General features: G+C 39.8%; 1 protein-coding gene across 1 annotated transcript in view; it reads left to right on the top strand.

The window, feature by feature from the left end:
* The first annotated feature begins 686 nt into the window (after nucleotides 1–686).
* The window catches only part of IPO5 (importin 5), a 40,940-nt gene continuing 20,621 nt past the window's right edge, over nucleotides 687–21,005 (top strand). Inside the window, exons 1-9 of the mRNA XM_056497876.1 lie at nucleotides 687–998; nucleotides 5,991–6,071; nucleotides 11,428–11,620; nucleotides 12,150–12,252; nucleotides 12,482–12,578; nucleotides 13,602–13,706; nucleotides 16,899–17,021; nucleotides 17,106–17,226; nucleotides 19,242–19,329. Coding sequence (XP_056353851.1) covers nucleotides 915–998; nucleotides 5,991–6,071; nucleotides 11,428–11,620; nucleotides 12,150–12,252; nucleotides 12,482–12,578; nucleotides 13,602–13,706; nucleotides 16,899–17,021; nucleotides 17,106–17,226; nucleotides 19,242–19,329 — 995 coding nt within the window. The 5' untranslated portion in view covers nucleotides 687–914. The remainder of the gene's footprint in view (nucleotides 999–5,990; nucleotides 6,072–11,427; nucleotides 11,621–12,149; nucleotides 12,253–12,481; nucleotides 12,579–13,601; nucleotides 13,707–16,898; nucleotides 17,022–17,105; nucleotides 17,227–19,241; nucleotides 19,330–21,005) is intronic.

Below are 21,005 nucleotides of genomic sequence, written 5' to 3' on the forward strand. Positions count from 1 at the left end.
GACTGGAGCAACGCTCTTACAAGGAAAGGCTGAGGGAGCTGTGCCTGCTTGGTCTCGAGGGGACACGGCTGAGAGAGGATCTCATCAATGTGTATCAGTATCTGAAAGGAGAGTGCCAAGATGCTGGAGCCAGGCTGTGCTCGGTGGTGCTGAGCAATGAACAGGAGACAGTGGGCAGAGACCGATGCACAGAAAGTTCCACCTGAGCGTGACGGTGAACTTCTTTCTGTGCGAGTGACAGAGCACTGGAACAGAGTGCCCAGAGAGGCTGCGAATTGTCCGTCACTGGAAACATTCAACAGCTGTCTCCATGCAATGCTGTGCCGTGTGCTCTAGGATGACCCTGCCTGAGCAGAGAGCTCGGACCAGATATCCCCGAGGTCCCTGCCAGCCTGTGCCGTACTGTGACTCACTGATTCCCCGCGGCGGGACAGCAGCGCGGCGGCACCGAGCGCCCGGAGGCACCGCCGAGACACCGCCCCGCCATCTCCCGCGCTTTCCGTCCCTCCCCGTCCCGCCCTCCCCCTTCCCCTGGCCCGGCCCCAGCGCCGCGTCCCGGCGCGACCCCTCCCTGCCGCACCGCCCGACCGCGGCTCCGGCCAATTCCGCCGCGCCCGCCGCCGCGCCCGCCAATCAGAGCCCTGCGCCGCCTCTGCCTCCCGCCCCCAGTGCGGCTGCGCACCAATGACACGCGAGGAGACAAACCCCCATTGAGGGTCGGTTGAGCCGCCGCTCCCCGCTCCCCGCCTCACCCCGAGCCGCCGATACGTCAAGGGAGGCAGGGCCAATCGGGGGCGAGGCTCCTTTCGCGCGGCCAATGGGAGCGTGGCTGGCGTTGCGGCCCCGCCCCTTGTTCCCCTGCCGGCGGCGCGGCCGGCTCTCCCCCTTCCTCCCTCTCCTTCCCTCTCGCAGCAATGGCGGCGACGGAGCAGGAGCAGTTCTACGCCCTCCTCGGCAACCTGCTCAGCCCGGACAATGCGATCCGCAAGCAGGCCGAGGTAACGGGGCCGCCGCGTCAGCGGCCGCCGAGCCGGCCTGTCAGACCCGCCGGGCCTCGCCGGAGGGCGGGAGGGAGGAAGGAAGGGAGGGGGGCAGGGAGGCGGCGGGGCCGGCCGAGCCCCACGTGTGAGCAGCGGCACAGCTGCCACCAGGGCGGCCCGGGCCTTCCCCCGGCCGGGGCGGCGCGGCCGGGCGGTGGCGGCCGTTTTGCCTGGCGGTCGCGGGGCCCGCGCCGGCCCTCGGCCCGTGAGGGCGCGGAGGGTCCCGTTACTCCCCTCGGCACCCGCCCCGGCGCGCCCGGCACCGCTCGCCCCTCGCCCGCCTCGAGACCGCCCCCCGCGCGGCCCGTGAGGCGCCGTCCCCAGGGCCCGCTTGTCCCCGTTGCCCGTGGCCGGCTCCGCCTGAGCCGCCCGCCGTGACGGAGCGCGGCCGCGGCCCCGCCGCGCAGGGGGGCGCAAGCCGGTGGCGGCGGGTGGCGCGGCCGGCTCGGGAGCGGAGGCGGTTCCCGGAGGAGGTCGGAGCGGGTGCCTGGCGCGATGGGAGCGCTCGTGTGTGCGCTCCCAAACGGCCCTCGCTGGGGCTCCGGGCCCCCGCCCCAGCCCGGCCGGCAGGAGCGGGACCGAGGTCCTTCTCTGTTTGCCGCACAGTAGTTTGGTCTTTCAACTTTTCGGAACGGCCCCGTGTGTATTCAAGTGTTTCGTCAGCTAAGAAGTATTTCACCCAAAAGAAGTGTTTTCAATATGCTGAGTTTCTCTTGTTATCAGCAAAAAGTTTTCAGACGTGTTGTTTCAGCTGAAATTCTTTGTGGCGGCTAAGCCACGTTAATTCTTTCTCTCTGTCATGCTTAAGGCTCCATTGTCAAGCCTGGTGGGGAATCTCTCCCGTTGAATTAAATACCGGCGTCTAGGTTTAGCATGAATTCCCGCTGCATGGCTGCATCGGGTCTTTTATCGCTCTCATCACTCCAGCGGTCAGCAGAGTTCAGCGCATTGTTTGGTGAAGAATAAAAAGCATTATTCGTGATGCTGCAGTGAAAATTCCTCAAATGTGAATCCAGAGTGAGAAGGAGGGAAGACATACATTTTTTAGAAAGCTGGTGAAGTTCGGTTTTGGTAACTGCACTTTCTAGAGTCAGCAAGAATTATTCTCACATTCCTGAACATAGGATTGCAATGGAGGCTGTTCCCTGGGAGCTGAATTTCTTGCTCTTCTCCACTGCCTACATATAAGCTAAAATAATTTATAAAATTTTTAAACTTTATTGGATTGTAACAAAACAAATTCATTGTTCAGCTGTGTCACAATGCCTATGAAATAAAACATTGGATAAGAGCTCTAAATCTTAGATTCTTAAAACTGGCATATTTTATCAGAAATCTGCTTGAAACTGAGTTGGCATTCGTTTTAATTTTCTTGGATACATATCCACTGTGGTCAATCCGAATAAAAAACCCTAACTGGTGTGATAGGCATCAAGCTTTTTAAGTCTGTTAGTTTCTTATAAGGAATAGTATCTCTTTTCACTTATTTAACTGCACTGAATTTGGCATTAGTTTCTGAAGATTTCCAAGGTGTGTTGCAAATGCTTTTACGGTTTAGGATCATTCAGAGTGGAAGGGTCCTCAGGGGGTCTGTCATGCTCAAAGCAGTGTCAGCTATCAGGTCAGATCAGGTCACTCGGGGCTTTGTCCTGCTGACTTGAAAACTTCTAAGGCTGCACAAGCTCTTTGAGTTACTCACTCCTGCTTGATTTGTGCTCATTAGGATAGAGAGATCTGGACCTCTACCACTCTGAACCTCCTTTTTTCAATTTATGCCTGTTGTCTCTCATTTTTTCACCATGCATGGTGAAAGAAGAACCCCCCTTTAGTCTTCATGGTGGGTTAATGAACTTTCACCTAGAAACATAAATCTGTCTCTCTACAGTATAGCTACACTGACTTAAGTTGTCTGTTTCTTGAAGTAAGATTTTTTTGGGTAAAAGTATTACATAGCCTTTAAAATATTTGCTTCCTGAAATCATACAGGACTCATACATGGTTTTAAACATTGGCATAGTCCAGTCAGTTCTTCAAAGTGTGCTTACTGTTGGAAGGTAATATTGAATACATAAAGGATTCAAATAACTGCAGGTAGATTGAATACCAGGTTTTCATTTGTATCCAGTGAAAACCGGTCAGAATGAGAAATGGATAGACAGAGAGCTAAGCAGACTCAGGTTCTTTGAAATGGGAATGAGGAGTGTTCAGTTGAAGACTGAACTTGATGGAGATGTAGAGTCATATCCTGTTTGGGAGGATTGTAATAAAAGCTGTTGAAAAAAAGGATGAGGAAGAAAGCCTGATGACTCCAAACACAGTGGATGTGTATGGATTTATATGTGTATAGTCTGCTCTTGTGAGACCCCACTGGAGTACCTGTGTCCACCTCTGTGGCCCCTAACACAAGAAGGACGTGGACCTGTTGGAGTGGGTCCAGAGGAGGGTCACAAAGATGGTCAGAGGGACTAAACAGCTCTCCTGTGAAAGACAGGCTGAGACAGTTGGGGTTATGAAGACTGGAGACGTTAAAGCAGCCTTTGAGTACCTGAAGGGGACCTGCAAGAAAGGTGGAGAGGGACTTTTACAAGGGCATGGAGTGATAGGACAAGGGGCAATGGCTTTAAACTTAGGGAAGGCAGGTTTAGATAGATATATGGAATTAGTTCCTTACTGGGAGGGTCTTGAGGTGCTGGAACAGGCTGCTTAGAGAAGCTGTAATATCCCATTCTTGAAAGTATTTAAGTCTAGGTTGGCTGGGGCTTTGAGTAACCTGGTGTAGTGGAAGGTATCCCTGCTTATGGCAGGGGGTTTGGAACCTGATGGTCTTTAATGTCTCTTCCAATCCAAAACATTATTATGTGTAGAAGCTAGCATGCTCATAGCTTAGCCTGACTAGTTGGCTGAAATCTGGTTGGTTTATTTTACCATTCATCCTGGAATGTTGTCTGTTGACTGTAAAACCTGTCTTCCTCTTACTTGTATGTCTGTCTTCTAATAGAGATACTTCTATTTACTTAGTTTTGGTGATTTTATGATCTTTTTTAAAGTGCATTTCTCCGGTTTGGGAGAACATTAGTAATAAGTGTGGACAATAGATACTTTCTTGCATGTGTTATGAAAGTTGGTCATAGTGTGTGAGAAATTTGTACTTCTGTATAAGATAACTGGGGAACTAATTGTAAACTTAGAGACTACAGTAAGATGTAGCAGGATCCAGGTACATAGACAAGACTGGTAGTAATTTGAGTAGGGCCAGCAAAGAAGTTTCCTACCAGCTCAGAGGGGAGGTTCTGAGTTTGGCCATGTATTCCTTGTGCCCCTTTGCTTTAGCATCCTCTGAATCCAGTTTACTGAATTGATAGAGTTATACCATTGAACAAGTGCTTAGGTTGCTGCCATTTTTAGTGAGTTAAATAAACAACTCAAAATAGAATTTTATGGTTATCAGAATTGACATGAGGGAAACTGCTTTTACTGTGCTTCAGCTGTCTGTGAAAGCATAACTTCAAGTCTGTGCTGGGCCTGGGTTTAGGGAACCATCGTGTTTCTGTATTAGTTTTTGGATTTGTAGATAATAGTGCAATATAAATATATACATTCATGGAAGAGGTTAACCTGAGAAGACTTTCTGTTCTGACCCTAAACCTCATTTAATTTCGCAGTCTCCATGCAATGATTAGATTAAATGCAGGGATTCATTGGGGATTCAGAGTCTCATTGAATGTGAGTGCTGGCAACTAGAGAGAATATGAAATGAGGATTGACTTTGTGAAGAAGGCCTACTAGGAAACAGGTACAGAAAGGGAGGAAGATTATTTCTAATATTAAATGCAGAACTGCTTAATTGACAGTAGCAGGTATCCTGTCAAGGTGTGTAAGAGTTTGTTAAGAGTATTGGAAGAAGCTACTGCAGTGTTGGAAATGGGAAGTAGGCAGGCAGAGAACTGATAGAAATGAACCTGAGCTTTACAGAATAGGCTCATTCCTTGAGTTCAGGACTGGATAGTGATTGTTTGGAAAGGGAGAAGTAATTCATCATCAAGATTGCCCTCAAAAAGTAACTCTAGAGTTACTAAGTATAGAACTATTTCTGAATGTTATGAGGGGTTGCTATTTAGCTTGTGATTCTCCTGCTCCTACCCACATAGGTTTAGTATATTAAAAAAAAAAACAAACCACATTTTGTTTCAAAATGCTCTCATGTAACATGTTTTGGATAACAAAAGTTGTTTTGCTGTGTTTTCACTTTAGCTTCTGAGTAACAATGTAATTTAAAAAGGAGACGTGTGTAAAATGCTTGCCAGAAGCATGTAAGACAATGTAACTGAACTTCTTATTAAACTTTTCATTTTGTTAAGAGGGTTTTCCGAAGAAGGAGACTAAATAGCCTTTCTTTCTGAAATTCAGGCAGGAATTTAAAAATAAGACATTATTCAGAATGTGTAGTTGAGACATGTGGCTGCCACATAACTTCGTAAAAGTTTTAAAGAGGTTCAAAACCAGAACTGATCCCAATATTTGGACCATAGATTTGTCTGTGATTATTAACCTGTTGGTCACAACTTGGTCTCAGGGCTTCCAAAGTTCTTAATCCTTTGATATGATAAAAGCTATGATGGATTCCCAGTAGGACGTGTTTGGTGTATGTTGTATTTCTATGAATTTATGTTCTATTTATATTTTGTAGCTAATCTTCTAAGTGGCCAGTCATTCATATGTAGATCATTCCAATATGGGACATCTTTCTAGATAACTAAGATTTTACTCATAATTTTAGAATAGGTAATGCATCTTTATTTTGATAAGCTTAATTTTTTTTTCTACTCTGTTTTTTTTTTTTTTAATTGGATGGATACTGATGTAGTTTTAAAAGGAAAGTCAATGCATATTAATGCTTAACACATGCTTTCCAATAAATGTTTACAATAAGCTGCATCTCTTTTTATGCAGGAGACCTACGAGACTATTCCGGGCCCGTCAAAGATCACTTACCTCCTGCAGGCAATCAGAAACAATGCTACTGCCGAGGAGGTATGGCTCACTAACCCTGGATTTGTGCAGGTTTTCAAGGGGACTGGAGAAGAGAAGGGGAAGGGAGAAATCAGTGCTGATCATTCTGGGATGAATGAGCAAGTTTGATGTTAACTGAAGCATCTTAATTTACTGCACATTTGTAGAGGGGTCACTCATCTTCTCATCTTGTTTGTTGCACGCCTAATTCACTAGCTGAGACTTTTTGGTGCAGGATATTTAGTTTCAGAAATAGTTTTTCATAAGCAACTGCTTGGATCTCCATTGTTTTCTGTTGTGTGCTTTGCTTAATGAGTGTTATTTTCCATTAAATGTGTAACTAATATGTGACTTACTGTCACATTTCTTGAATTTACAGTTGAGAAGTGGTTTCTACTTGGGGTCCTGTGCCTAAACATATTAAAGTTGTGTGTTGTCTGAAATTAACAGTGCTTCTTAAGTCATCTATCAATATTATGGAATGAGTGGAGAGTAGTCTGAATATTACACATATTTTTTAATCTGGGCATAAAGTAAGGTTGCCTTTTAGTTACTCCTTAGTTTTGTAAGCCTTTAGCGATCAGTTAAAGTACTTACTGGTAAAACTATTATTCACTTGGATTTGCAGAGCAAAGAACTACTAAACTTTCAAGATATTACAAATTTTTAAGTCACTTAAACAATTTCTGAACCATATTATAAAAGCATAAGTGTGCTGTTTCTCTGTAGATAGCAATCTCATCTGTCAGACTGGATTCAATGCTGAGAAAGTATCAGTTTGCCCACACTGATGCTTATCGATCTACAATGTTGTGTTCTTCTGACAAACTCCTTCAATATTATACTAGCAACTGATTGCATAAGAGGTGTCTAGTTTTCCTTTCTGCTCCTTTGAGATGTTCCAAATGACAGAAAACTGTAGAGCAGTGTTACTGCTAAGTAAATAAGTAAATAAAGTAAATAAATACTCGTTTCACGTGTTTGCTGATTTTATTCCCTTTACATCAGCTAAGCAAATAGCACAGTGTAAAACTTAGGAATCTTGCCAATGACTTGGATTCCAGCTTGTAAAGTACAAAAAAAAATCTTCTCACCTATAGAAGTTACTCTTGCTAAAGTCATCAAAGGCTAATGTTTTTAGAATAACTTGACATTTAACTCCACCAATGGATTAATCAAAGAAAGGTTTAAATGTTAGCTCTCAACATAAGTAAGCATTAGTGCTGGGCTTGAAAAATCCTGATTAATAAAACTTACAACCTCTTCCCTGTAAATCCAACTACTTAGTAGCCTAATTAGAGCCTAAGTGAAGTAATCCCCATGCTCAATCTAAACACTGCATATAAACATGCTGGGAAGCATTCTGCGCATGTTTAATATGGTGCTGGTATCAACAGGTAGTTTCTGCATGTTTTATAGAGATGCAAATTCTGAGGAGAATATTGCATGTGGATAGAGCTTTGAGCCTGGCATGTGTCCTCTGAGCACTTTGAATGTACCAGCGCCACCAAACACAGGGTGCTAGAAGGAGCTCCAGAACTTTAAACATGCCTTGTCCAGGCTCTGTGAAAGCTGGGTTCAGATCCCTCTTCATCTTGAAGCCTCTGTATTGCTTTACATCCTTGCAGGAAAACTGAAGAAAATACCCCATCCTGTTTGCATGAGTTGAATGTCTATGCAGTAGAGAGTATAATATTTGTGGGACTATTCAGACAGCAGATGGGGAAATCCTGCCTCTGCTACCCACTACTTTCAGCATTTAAATGGAGAAACAGGGATGCAGGTTGTGCTCCCAGCAATACCCCTTGCATTTGACACAGAAAACACCATTAAGCTAGGTTTGGAATAACTCCTTTAAATAACTGTGTAACAGGTTTTCTCCTAACTAGATTCCTAAACTGTGGAGATATTCACCTGTTTCCTCAATTCTTATTTCATACCTTCCTAATAGCAAAGTAACACTCTTCACAGAAGTGGAGGAAAGCGTCTGACTTAGCAGTTAGAACATTTCTGTGCCAGGTGATGTGCAAGTTTGTGCACCTCAGACTGAGGAGGGGCTTGTCCTTACTTCCTGCATTGTAGTCTCACTGTTATGAAGCTAGCACTCTAATTCCTATGCAGCTGCATTTTAAAGGGCTGTACAGAAAGGTGATATATATCTACAGTTTATTTGATTCATGTTATTCCTAGGACTTGTCTTAGATACTTTAGGCTGTTACTTCGTAGTTCTGATTTACATGTAAATCTTTGAGAGGAGCAGAAGTTCTGCATTTTGTCCTGCATCTGTTGTTTCTTGGTTAACTCTGGATTGGCAGGTTTTGATTGTGTCCTAATTTACAGATGACTGGTAAAATAACAAATGCTCTGTAAAACTGTTTCTGCTGGACTCAGCGCCTTCTTGGGGGGCCCTGACCTCTCCCTGACCTCTGTCCATATTGTCACATGAAGGGATGCATTTCTCAGTTGATGGCTGCTGTTGTTCAGCCTTTGGGAAGGAAGGCAGCCCAAGGATGCATCACAGTTCTGCCTTTGAGTTGTCTGTGGACCTTGGGCGCTTTGAATTCCACATAGGACTAGGTCTCTGAATGACACTGTGCAAGTCCAGCTTTGGACCATGTGCTAAATGTCCTTTGCTTCCATCCCTGCATGTTTTCCTCCTTGAGGACTTGAAAGGAACAATAAAATAAAAGTAAAATTCAGTGTGACAAGATAGTCAGACCTTATAAAATACGTAGAGTTACATGAATGCTCTGAATAACAGTGGAGAGCATGATGTCCCAGATTGTTGTTCATAATTCTGCCCTGCTCAGCAAATTGATTTTGAAATGAAAACATTTTTAACATCCTGTAAATTCTAGAAATCAGAAGCAGTATGTTGAAATTTGGGTATTATGACTACTTTTTGTGTTAATAACCTTTAACACTTCAGTTGTTTGTGAGCATCTCAGTAATTTAGACATGTAAAAGACCCAATGTACCCAATGCTGGGAAAAAATATGTTCTCTTTATGCTTCATTGGTAGTTGGAATCCCTTCTTTGAGGGTGTACGCTTTATATTGTTCCCCTCCTCATTAAAAGCTATTGTCACTAAATTGCAGGATTTTAAAATGTTTGTTTTTAGTACATATCTTGAAAGACTTAGGCATAACAAAACCTTTGGGGTGTGTGAAAAATACATATATTCTTTGTTAGAGTAGAAGAAACAGCCCTGGAGCTGCCATTAATTCAGCCATGTTTGTCATAATTAAAATGACAATGATAGTTTTCATATGTAAATGAATATCTGCTGAGGAAAATATGCCATTCTTTTATTATTAGAAGTCATTTGTTCATTTGTCACTCCTTAAAAAAATTGAATTTTCTTTAAGGATTTTGGGAATTGTTTTTTTCCTAAGTTAGTAACTATAACCAGGAGATAATTCATGTAGTGCTGATCTTGTGTCTTCTTGTATGCCTTACTACTTATGTTTTTACTTTGCAATCAGTCTGCTTATCAGTCTCCTAATATTTTAAATTCTTCAGAGTTGGAAATTCTTATCCTTGTTTTCATAAAGCATGTAGTTTCCACCTCTATTCCCTGTCTGTCCACCTGTTATTACTTCATGAAAGAATATAATATAATGTGAGTTCAGTCATTATCAGATGTCAGGAAATATGCACTGAAACACGATGCCTGGAGTTAGGGAAGACATAACACCAGAGTTTGTGTCGCGTTTAGTCCCAGTGAACTTGCTTCCTTCTCAAGGCATTTGTACATAAGCTTACCATACTAATGAGGAAAAATTTGATCTTTCCCAATATTGGTGCTCCAAGGGATAGGATGCATTGTTAGTGAGATTCCCACAGGCAGTGAGGGAAGAATGTCCCTCTGAACTCACGTTTCCTACATGACAGCCTGTTGCTAGAGAATCTTGGCTTCTGATGGGAACTACAGCACAGGTGGGCACTGTGACTGTTCCCTGCTGCCTTCCTTACATCTGCTAGGGAAGAACTAATCCTACATATTTGGTGGCCTTAGTCCACATTGGAGATGGTGAAAGGAAGTAAGGAATTGTAAAGAGTTGGTTCCAGTTCTACTTCTTTCCTTCTGCTGGTACAGAGACTCTTTGTGTGCACTACTCTGTAGCTGTACAGAAGAGAGCTGGGTAGATTAGAACAAGACACAATGAGTCTGGAGACTGCAGAACCTAATAGTATCTTGGGTGATGTTCTAGCAATACCTGATATTTACAGGGTGTGTTAGAAGTTAGCACTTTCCAATAGTTTGTGTTTAACATCTGTAGGTTGTGCCATAGAAATATTGAGAAATTTGAGTTGGTTATTTTTGCTGCTCATTGAACAGTTTTGAATTTCAAAGACTTATAAATGAAACTGTTTGTAATTCAAGTGCCCATTAAATAAGAATATCTTAAAAAATTGAGTTTGGATTTTTTTTTTGTGAGAAGTTAACACACATAAGGTTTTGTTACATGTGTTAAACTTTAGAAGTTTGGATGGTGATTTTTAGTTATTATGTGTCCTAAAACACCAGTTGGTGAACATTTTAAATTATTCAGAGAGCTTCGTGTGTCTTTTTGCCTTTACTGCATGTGTTGCTCTATCAATTTTAATTTACCTAGCCATGTTTTTGCTTCTAGTTCTTGTACGTTTGTAAATAAATACGGATATGTAAATGATACTGTTGTAAAATAGGTGTACACATACCAGAAACAAGATTGCAATATGTGACATTGAGGTTCCTATTCTTGAGTTCAAGTATAAAGAAAAAAGTTTCATCATAGGTCTGCAAAACACTGAAAGCTTTGTTTTGACTTGGATTTGCATTTTCTTTTTGTGTATGTGGCTTTTTTATTGTTCAGAGAGGAGTTTTATTTGCCAGATTCTAACTGTAGGTTCCTGAACCTTTAGTTTGAAGTTTAGTTGTTTGAAAAAGTGGAGGATTTACAGATTAAGTATCTGAGAAAGTTGCCCTAATATGTCACTTTTTAATCCAGAAAAACATATCTGGATTATAATTAATTTAAAATAGAAAGAATTCATACTTTAAAGATCTTTCAATAACACAGCTATGTTCTTAACTTGACACAAAGTATGTCTAAGGTTCAGCTGTAGAAAAAAACCTGAATACCTCAATACTGTGGTTTGTTTTTTTGAAGGGCTGTAATTGTCAGAAGCATGGTTGTAAACTGATGTTTCTATACTATGGTTTGTTTTTTTTTACTATCATAATTGTCATCTGTTGCTTGAGAAGTATTTCATTCACCAAAGAGGTCTACACAATGGAAGTGTCATTTGGAAGCATGATGTTGATGTTTCCTTGTAGGAGCATGATTATCATATCAAAGACTTTAACACACACACACTCCTCCTTCCACAGGCTCGGCAGATGGCAGCTGTCCTTCTGCGCCGCCTGTTGTCATCTGCATTTGAAGAAGTCTATCCAGCCCTGTCACCTGAGGATCAAACATCAGTCAAGAGTGAATTGCTGCTCTTTATCCAGTTAGAAATGCAGTCCGCTACGAGAAAGAAAATATGTGACATAGTTGCTGAATTGGCCAGGAATTTAATAGGTACTTTATTTATATAAGTTAATAATATAGTAAAATATTTATGTATTGATAGTAGTTGTATTTAAAATATTTATCTATTGATAGTAGTTGTTTTTGTATCTCTTGTTCTCTAATCCTGCTTAGGCATTTGCACATGGTGTGCTAACTGATTCCATGGCTTGTAATAGAACCTAATATTTGTTCACACTACCCTTGACCAGATAAAAATAAGATTCTTAAACTCTGCTTTTTAAATTACTCGAGTTTAGGTGAGATTGTATTAAGGTTTATAAATCCAGTTTTGTGTAAATTGTCATGAGTTATGCTGAACATTGCATCAGTTTCTTTTTTTGAGTGCTACTATATAGCAGTAAACAGAGATCATATTCTGTTCTGGAGTAGTTTTAGATTAAACATTTCGCAATATTTTACAGTTTGACTTAGGCACATCTTCAGATCAGGGAGTCAGAAATGTCTGGTTTTCCTGCAAAGCTGATATCTCACCATTCTGAAGTTTGCTTATCCCAAAACTTTGTTGTGTTTAATGTAGATGAAGATGGCAACAACCAGTGGCCAGAAGTTCTGAAATTCTTATTTGACTCTGTCAGCTCTCAGAATGTGGGCTTGCGTGAGGCTGCTCTACATATTTTCTGGTAAGCTACATTTTTGTAGGATAGCCAAATCATGTCTGAAAATAAAAGAAAAACTGTCACAGTGTAATTAACTAGGAATCATATTTGTTTAATTTATTTTCTTGTATTGTGGCTTACTTCACTCAAACACATACAGTTGCAATCTGTAACTTAAATAATGGATATGTTTGAAATAGTAGTTTAACCTTCACTTGTGTGAATTTTATTAATGTTTTGATCTTATCCTTAGGAATTTTCCTGGGATTTTTGGGAATCAACAGCAACACTATTTGGACGTCATTAAGAGAATGCTGGTTCAGTGTATGCAAGATCAGGAGCATCCCCAAGTAAGACCTTTATGTTCTTTTGGGATTTAGTATGTTCTGAGCATAGAAACTCAGTGCAATAATCTCAAACATAAAGGTTAAACCTTTAGATTTCAATCAGAGAATTGCATTACCTGAAATTACATTACCTGATGTACATATATGGAGTTTTGACTGTCCCTGCTGCAAAACCAAAGGCTCAGACCCTCTTGTGGTCCTAAAGCTGACTGGCTCCTCATATCTATCTTGCTTAGGTCCGGATTCTTCCCTACTTATGCTTGGAGAAACCAGTTTCAGTGGCCCCAAGCAAGATAGTTTTAGCCAGCAGCATTGAGGGGCCAGAAACTCCTTGTTAAATTCTCTTTCTGGTCTTTGTGTTTAACAGTATTAGTCTGTTGTGTCTCTATGTACAGTATCTGTACATGGTATGTCTCAAAATGCTGAATGTACGACATCTCCTTGAACTGTTTGTGCATGTTTTTTTCTAAGGGTGTGTTAGCAAGCCTTGCTTTTCTGGAAGGCTTCAGATTAATTGGTTTGTGCACAGAATTGTACTTTGAAAATGTTTGTCTTGTGGAAAATGCTGGGCAAGGATAGGAAACCCTGCTGTGATATATGGGTTCAGTTTGCTGTTCCCCCATGGATTACTTTTTCTGACCTTTGAAAGTCAACTGAATAACATTTTCTAAAGTACCACAAGTCATGCCTTTAAAGAAGCATGTCAAAAACACTTAGATCACACTTCTTAAGAAATGAGACTGACACTTGCATGCACATTTGAAGTTTTGTTGGAAGTTGAAAACAATAGGGTTTTTTCCTCTTTTCTTTCATTAAATGAAAACCACCAAAACAAAAAGCAAAACTAGGGACTACTTGCCACCTCATATGATAAAGTTTTTGTATTGTAGACAACATAGATGCTGAAGGTCTTCATTACCACTTTACCTTAATTTGAAGTAAAATTTAAAATCTCATGTTAAAAACTAATAGAGGCATGTTTCAATACTGGTCTCTCACATTTATTTCTCCAATGATGTCTTTTAGATTAAGACTCTGTCTGCTAGAGCTGCAGCTGCATTTGTACTTGCTAATGAGCTCAATGCTCCCCTTCTTAAACATTTTGCAGACTTGCTACCTGGAATCTTGCAGGTAAGAAATCAAACAAGTAACACTTAATCTGCCATTACCATCTGTATTGACTATATCAAAATGTAATTTATTGATCTGAAAATTCATAAATTTTTGCTGAGACCTGAATTAACTGAGCCTTTTAGTCAGGCAGCAGTCGCCAGAAGAACATGAAACATGCGGAATTTTGCAAACAGAGGATAATTGATAGGGTTTAAAGGAAAATAGCTCAGTGCTGATCAACTTATGCAGTGTTGCAGAGATAAATGAATTAAAATTCTTTGTAAGGTATATAGGTCAAAATCATACATCTTTTAAATCAACCATGATACTGAAACATAGTTTAAATATGGGCTGCCCCAAGATTTGAAGTAATCCATAATTGGGGAATGCATGGCCTCGTGATATCCTGTATCCATTCACTTTAGGGGAAAGTGTAGAATTATTCTGAACAAAGATTCTCAGACTGAGAACAAGAGTCTGTAGAAATTATTGTTTGATAAATTGGGAAATTGTAAATAAAATGCCATTTTAAGCTTCATATAATTTTTGAGGCTGGATTAGATCTCTTGGATGGATGAATTTGAGCAAAAGTTGAAATTCTAGTGCAAGGTTATTTACTTTTGCAGAGAAGCCTATTGTAAACCAAACCAGAGGCAGAAATGGTTTGAGATCTGAAGGATAACAATTTCACAGTACACTTCCCTTTCTATATCAAGAAACAGTGGAAGCAACTAAGTTTGGTATGATAACACAGGAAGTGAACTTCTGGTGATTTTAAATTAGGCTTAATTTACATTGAAGACAGACTTCTCACTACAGTCAGAACAGCAGGTTCCTGTTGACAGTGTGAGCTGTAAACTGCATGTGCTTTGTGGCAAGCTGAAGAAAAATTTTGCCAAGTCTAATGGCATCTGCTACTGATGGAATTCTGCTTGATCTTAATTGCAAACGGAGAGGAATTTATTCAAGTCATCTGAATTTTAAAATGGGCTATAGTGTGTATAAGTTAAGTGTTTTGATATTGAGGTCTCTGGTGGTTAGTCCCTGTCTGTGCCCCTGTCATAACAATTTTGTTGTTTAAAAGTTGTAACTCTCTGAGAGGACCTTGGCTACACAGTATTGTGTTAGTGGGTGTGAGGCAGAGTTTGGGGTGGTCAGACTTTTATCTTGATACCTTTAAGTGTGGCACTTAAATAGTGTGTGGGTTTTAGATTTAGGCTAATAGCCCACTCTGTGTACTGTAACTTTCAATGCTACTATTGCACTACTTAGACACTGTAGCAGCACATGCACTTGGCACTCATTTTCAAGTTTTTTGCAAATACAGCGCAGAGCTGTTCTATGAAATCTGTCTTTTTAAAGTACTTACTAAAGAAGAACTAGATTTTCTGGCTGTGGTAACACAAGATGGATATGAAGATCTGAGTTTATAAATAGGAATGTGTTAGAATAGTGGTGAGTGACCTTTGGAGACAGTTGGATGCTTTTTTTGTTGCTGTTGAAATTCATTTTGTTGAAATAGTGACGTGGTAAAAAAGCTAAAAATAAAATTCTGACTTGGCATATCAGTCCTTTCAGCACAAGATCTATAATGGTTATGCTGGAAGTTGGACTTTCAAAACTAATAGTTGAAACTTTTACTCAAAGCTTTCTCTTGAAAAGGGAGGTAAAAGCAGATAGAACATCACTGACTTCCTTGGACATTGTTTGATACTACAGAAACGTGCTTCCACCTTTTAGGGGTCACTTTTCACTTTAAGCTGCTTTCTTCAGAAAACCAGTCTTGCTTTAAAAAATTGTCAGAGTTGCAATGGGTATAAAATACAATTTTGCAGAAAACTCCAGTAAATATTACACTGTCGTTTTAGAGAACAAAAGGATGTTGTAGCTATTTGACCAAAAGGCTTTAACCATGACAGATTTTTATTTTTCATATTTTTCCAGAACATTTCTGGTACTAGAAGATACTGTTTCTGTGTTGAAAGTGTGGATTATAAAAATGCCATTATCAAAAATGTTGAAGTCTAGACTTGAATATTAAAAATCACTCCCTTACTTCAAAAAAATGTTTCAACATTAGAAAGAAATAAAATACTTTGCTAATGAAAATTATTTTCAAAACCTCAGAAGTGAATGTAAAGACTTTTTTCTTTGGAGTTTTGTTTACTTCTAGATCCTTACACCATTGAGTAACAGTGTTCTGTTTTGGCACTAAAATATCAACCTGATCAGTTAAAAGTAAGTTTTAAATTACTTTTCAGAATGTGGATATGGGTTAGGGAAGATAGTTGCAAAAAGCTTGATTTCTTTTTCTCTTTTCCATGTCTGTGACTGAAGGCTGAAAGGTCTGGTTTAATTTGGTGGGTCTCAAGGGATGTCTGAAAAAACCTCTTTAATCTTGTGGTTCCTGATGTTTATAAGCATAAGTTATTCAAAACTTTTCTCACTTAACAGGCAGAAGAGGAGTTAGGCTCATTTTCATTCTTTTGGGCAGAGTTACTTTCTCTTAAATGGATTTTGACGTTGTTGTCAGAACTCAGTGATTTTGCATGTTGGAGCCTCTGATGTGCAATTAATTCTTTCTGATTGTCTGCAGTGTTAGATTTGAACATTTTGAGCCATAACTTAGTTGTAGAAAACTTGTAGTTTTGGACGCTGCATAGTTTCCTGTTATGGATTTATGCCCACAGGTCACCATAGCAGGGTCTGACTCTGGGATCCTGCTGAAAGTTGGAGTGAAGGCTTCTAATTAATTGTGTTCCATTAGTTCTCAGGTTACAGCTTGAGCTGGTGCCTCCAGAGAGGTACCCCTACCCCAATTCATGTCTCTCAATTGTACATGTGCCACTGATGGCCCAATCCCCAGCCACTTAGTTCTGGTTGATGGTCTCTCCATTTCTTATGGTTGCAAGGCTGATCTTGTGATGAAGTTACTTCATTCTCTTAGAATTGTCTCCTTGATTCTTATCTTCTTCATTCTGCTTGTATCTGCTAGAATCAGCTAGTTCATTGTTAGAAGCATTAGTTTTAACAAAAAGTTTACTCTGGTAAGTTCTTGTGGTCTCAGGCTTTGGCTCCTTAGCTACTAATACTAAATGAGACTGTTCAGAGAAACAAGAATAAAATTGATGCAATTCCTGCTATTATTCTGGTCCTATTCATAATGTTGTTTACTTTTATTTATCTTATCTCCATCTTATCTTTTTATAGGCTCTAAATGATTCCTGCTACCAAAATGATGATTCTGTTCTGAAATCTGTTGTAGAAATTGCAGATTCTGTTCCTAAGTATTTACGACCACATTTAGAAGCAACTTTGCAACTAGCTCTGAAGGTAAAGCTAGGAGTGCTTTAAGAATCACTTTTTCCACCCCAAAACATCTGTTCTAACCATTTACTCTAATCTTTTGGGTTGTAGTTGTCTGCAGATACCAGTCTCAGTAATATGCAGCGTCAGTTGGCACTTGAAGTAATTGTGGCCTTGTCAGAAACTGCTGCTGCTATGCTGCGGAAGCATACAAATATTATTGCACAAGCCAGTAAGTATTTTTCTCATTTTCTTTGTTGAAACAGTTGTCCTTTACAGTATTAAATTGACTTTGCTGTCAGTCAGTCACATCTAACTGAGGGTTTGCTGGTGCTCCTAACTTAAGAAAACTCAATTCAGTGTCACCTAATGGAGTAACCCCCTTCCTATTATGACTCTTCATGAATTAATCTGTGCCTATGCAGCACCAAAAATTTGAATAAAAATACAGTGGACTCTTATTAGATATTTCCAAGGAAAACAGTACTTTCATGCTTTTCTGCTGGCTTTGGAAAATTTTACTGTAACAAAAAAAATGGCATTTAGTTCTGAAGTTCTACGTTTGGAGTTTGGTATGTAGGCCAGATACTCTGTGGTGCTGGCAAGTCAAGACTGAAGTAATTCAGCATGCATGTTGAGCATCAATGGTGAGTTAAAGCTGTGAATTAAAAAATCAGATGCTGGTACAAATACATAGAAATAATCTAATTAGTCTATTTAACATGCAGATGGTAAAGTCTTTGAAGAGACACTTTTGAAATCATGCACTATTATTTGAAATGCTAAAAATAAATGTCTTCTGGGCAGCCCCAGCATCAATGCTGTTTGCTTTGGTGTTTCTTTGCCTTTTAAACCCTTTCTTTGACTAGATCAGGGCACTGGCACAGCAGTATAGCCTGCTTTTCCCTCCCTGTCCCACTTGTGTTTGTCTAAATTCTTGCTTGTTTTCTGAAACTTGCATAAAAGGCAACTTTTGCTGTCTGCTCAGCTCAAAAATACTACAATTCTGCTGTGTGCTTAGCCTGAGGAAAGTTGTATAGATGTCACTAAAATCATAAAACTTCTCTTAGAAAATGTTATAAACTGGATCTGCTTGGTTTTAAAATATTGATGAGAAGTTTTGTTTGCTAGTGGAATAGCTCTTTTTAGAAGAGGTTCTTTAGAACATATTGTGAAGTCTGTAAATTTTCAGAACACTCTGTTTTACTCCAGTCTGTAGCTTGTTGGAATCATTAATGCTTGACACTTGCTGACACCACATCATTACAAGCTTCTTATTTGTTCTGAAGAGAAGTACCTCTTACTTCTTTAGAATGTATTCCTATTAATTTGGGTTGCTAGTTTAGGAATGAAATACTTCTATTAAGATAAAGCACCGTATGAGAATGAAATGCTTTTCATTTGCAATTCATTGTAAAATTAGTCTGATTATTAGTGTATCATTAAGGAGAACAACATTTATTTTGCAGAACTGGTAAAGCAGTTGTATTCAAGAAATGATAAAAAAGTAGAAAAAAATGACTGCTTTTGTTCTGGCTTTGTGTCTTAGTTTAAATGGCTTTCTTGTTTTCATTCAGCTGAGAAGTTGCTAAATCACTTAATCACTTAATACTCATAATTAGAACTGGAACTTAGGCAAAATTGTCATCTTGCGTTGGTTTTACTGAGCACAGTGCTGGTTTAGGAGTGTCCGTCCTGTGTGCCAGTTAGCTGCTCAGGAATCCACTTGGATTAAGACCTCCCTTCTTGAACTCACAGGATTGCAGAGAGTTTTATTGCTCTGATAAGAAGCTGGCTTAACTGGGCTTGTGCTTATTTGTAAGCATCTATATTTGGCAGTAATTAAATTTGGAGACCTTGTTGGGACAATATTGAAATTTCTATGTATGCTCTACATTTTTTAAAAAACTGTTTGTGAAATTACACTTACTGGCAGACACATTCATGCAAAACATTAAGAAGAAACAAGATATTGTAGGTTCTAGATATAGTGATGGCCAGAGCAAATTGGATTAGAGTTTGTTCTCAGTCTTGTTTGCTAGTAGCAGCAAACACTGACATGACAGTTTGGAGCCACAGAGCATTCTGGATTAGTGGCTGATGCAGTTTGACAGACCTGTCCATCTGCTGCTGGAAGAAAATCTGGTTTTCTTCAAAATTTTTAAAAGGAGAAAACTCGAAATACATACTTGTTATTTGAGTATCTATTTTAAGAGATCAGACTGAGTTTAAAACTGTTTTTTTCAGTTCCTCAGATGTTAGCAATGATGGTTGACTTGGAAGAAGATGAAGATTGGGCAAATGCAGATGAGCTTGCAGATGATGATTTTGACAGGTAATTATGAAAACAGTTGTTTCAATGTGTTATCAAGGCTGTGGCTAAAGGCGCACTTAAAGTGCAGAATGCAAATGACTGTAGTGCATTGCTTTTTCTTTATTCAAATAACTGTTGTAATTTTCTTCCTTCAGTCATGAAGTAGTTTATATGTAGGTTACTTAGGTAGTATTCAGCAAGGAAGTAAATTATTTCAGTTTTCATATTTGCTATAATTAGACAAGTTACATGTCCCTGTGTTTGCTCTTTTCTACTGTTGTAGCTTTTCAAAGCCTTTAGCTTCTGGTTTTTTTGTCATTTATACTGCCCAGTTCAGAAGTCAGTGTCTCCTAATCCTCTAAATTGAGGGCTAATCCTGAAGTTAGCTGGAAGCCAAGTTGAAGCATATTGACCTGTTTAATCCTCCACAACTAATGTCTTTGTATTTTTCTCTATCTATGCCCTTGAAAATGCATTGTTTTGGCAAAAAGACGACTTTGGAAGGATGTCATCATGCATGGCAGAATTTATTGTTGGATTTCACCTAATCCAGAAACACTAAAATTTGCTATTATTTTACATTCCTTGGTATGGCTAGCTTATCTTGTTGTGTGTTAGGCAAGAAAGATCTAAAGATGTCCAGTCATTTGGATTTGCTTATTCCTTCATGCTTTGTAGCTTGTTCCAAGTTTTTACTAAAATAGTGGTTTGTGTACAGCATCCTGTTACATTTGCCCTTGTCCAGCTGCTGTTAGGGTGAGGTGGAAGAAAGCAGAAATAATTACCTCCTACACCTATCTCCACACTTTTGTAAAGGCATGGATTTTCATTTACCAGTCTAGACAATTCTTTGGCATACCTGGCTCATCCAGACTCAGATGTAATTAGTGTTTTGAGACAATTTATCTCAGAACTCTTAGAAATTTTCACAGGCAAATAGACAGTAGAAGAGATGTTCGTTTACCCTGAGCTCTAAAGCAACTTCTAATAGATAGCAGGTATGTAAAGACAGCTGTAGAACTGATGTATAGGAAATTATGGAATAATCAGTTTAATCTTTGCCTTACTTGAAATAATCTTTTTAGTTCCTTTTGATTATGAAATTGAAAGTGAGCTGTCCTTTCTTTTCTCCCTCACATAGTAGACCATACCCTTTTAACCTGTTTCCTCAGTACTGAAATTTTGCTATGAAGGTGTCAGACACCGCCACTTCATTCAGGTTTGTTAAGTATTTGAATCTTGTTCAGTCAGTAAAATTTCAAGGGGGAATAGAATATTGAAGTTCATATCCTTATCAAGCCTTTCAGGGTGTGGAAATTTATTCAGATGGCTTGCTTTAGGCATCTTAGTAAGTATGCTGAATCATGCACTTGAGGCATGTCATTTTCTCTTTATTGTCAGCAGAGTAACTTTGTTCTTCTAAACGCAGCTTAGGTACCTATGGATTTTGTAATGAAAATTTTCCTTTTCTTTGTTAGAAGTCACAAGTAGAGTGAGCACAAATCAGAACACAAGTTATGCTCAACAACCTTATCCTGAAGGAGGTCCTGTGGCCTTCAAAGTAATAGGAGAGCTTGAGGCTTAGACACAAACTACTGGATATGAGCTGATCTTGGTGATTGTGTGTGTGAGGGCAGTTTTTCTTCTAGCAGGGTCACTCCTAGTGCTGCTATGTGCTTCCCACCATTGAAGCTCAC

The sequence above is a fragment of the Oenanthe melanoleuca genome, chromosome 1 (assembly GCF_029582105.1).
Source record: "Oenanthe melanoleuca isolate GR-GAL-2019-014 chromosome 1, OMel1.0, whole genome shotgun sequence".
Classification (NCBI taxonomy): domain Eukaryota; kingdom Metazoa; phylum Chordata; class Aves; order Passeriformes; family Muscicapidae; genus Oenanthe; species Oenanthe melanoleuca.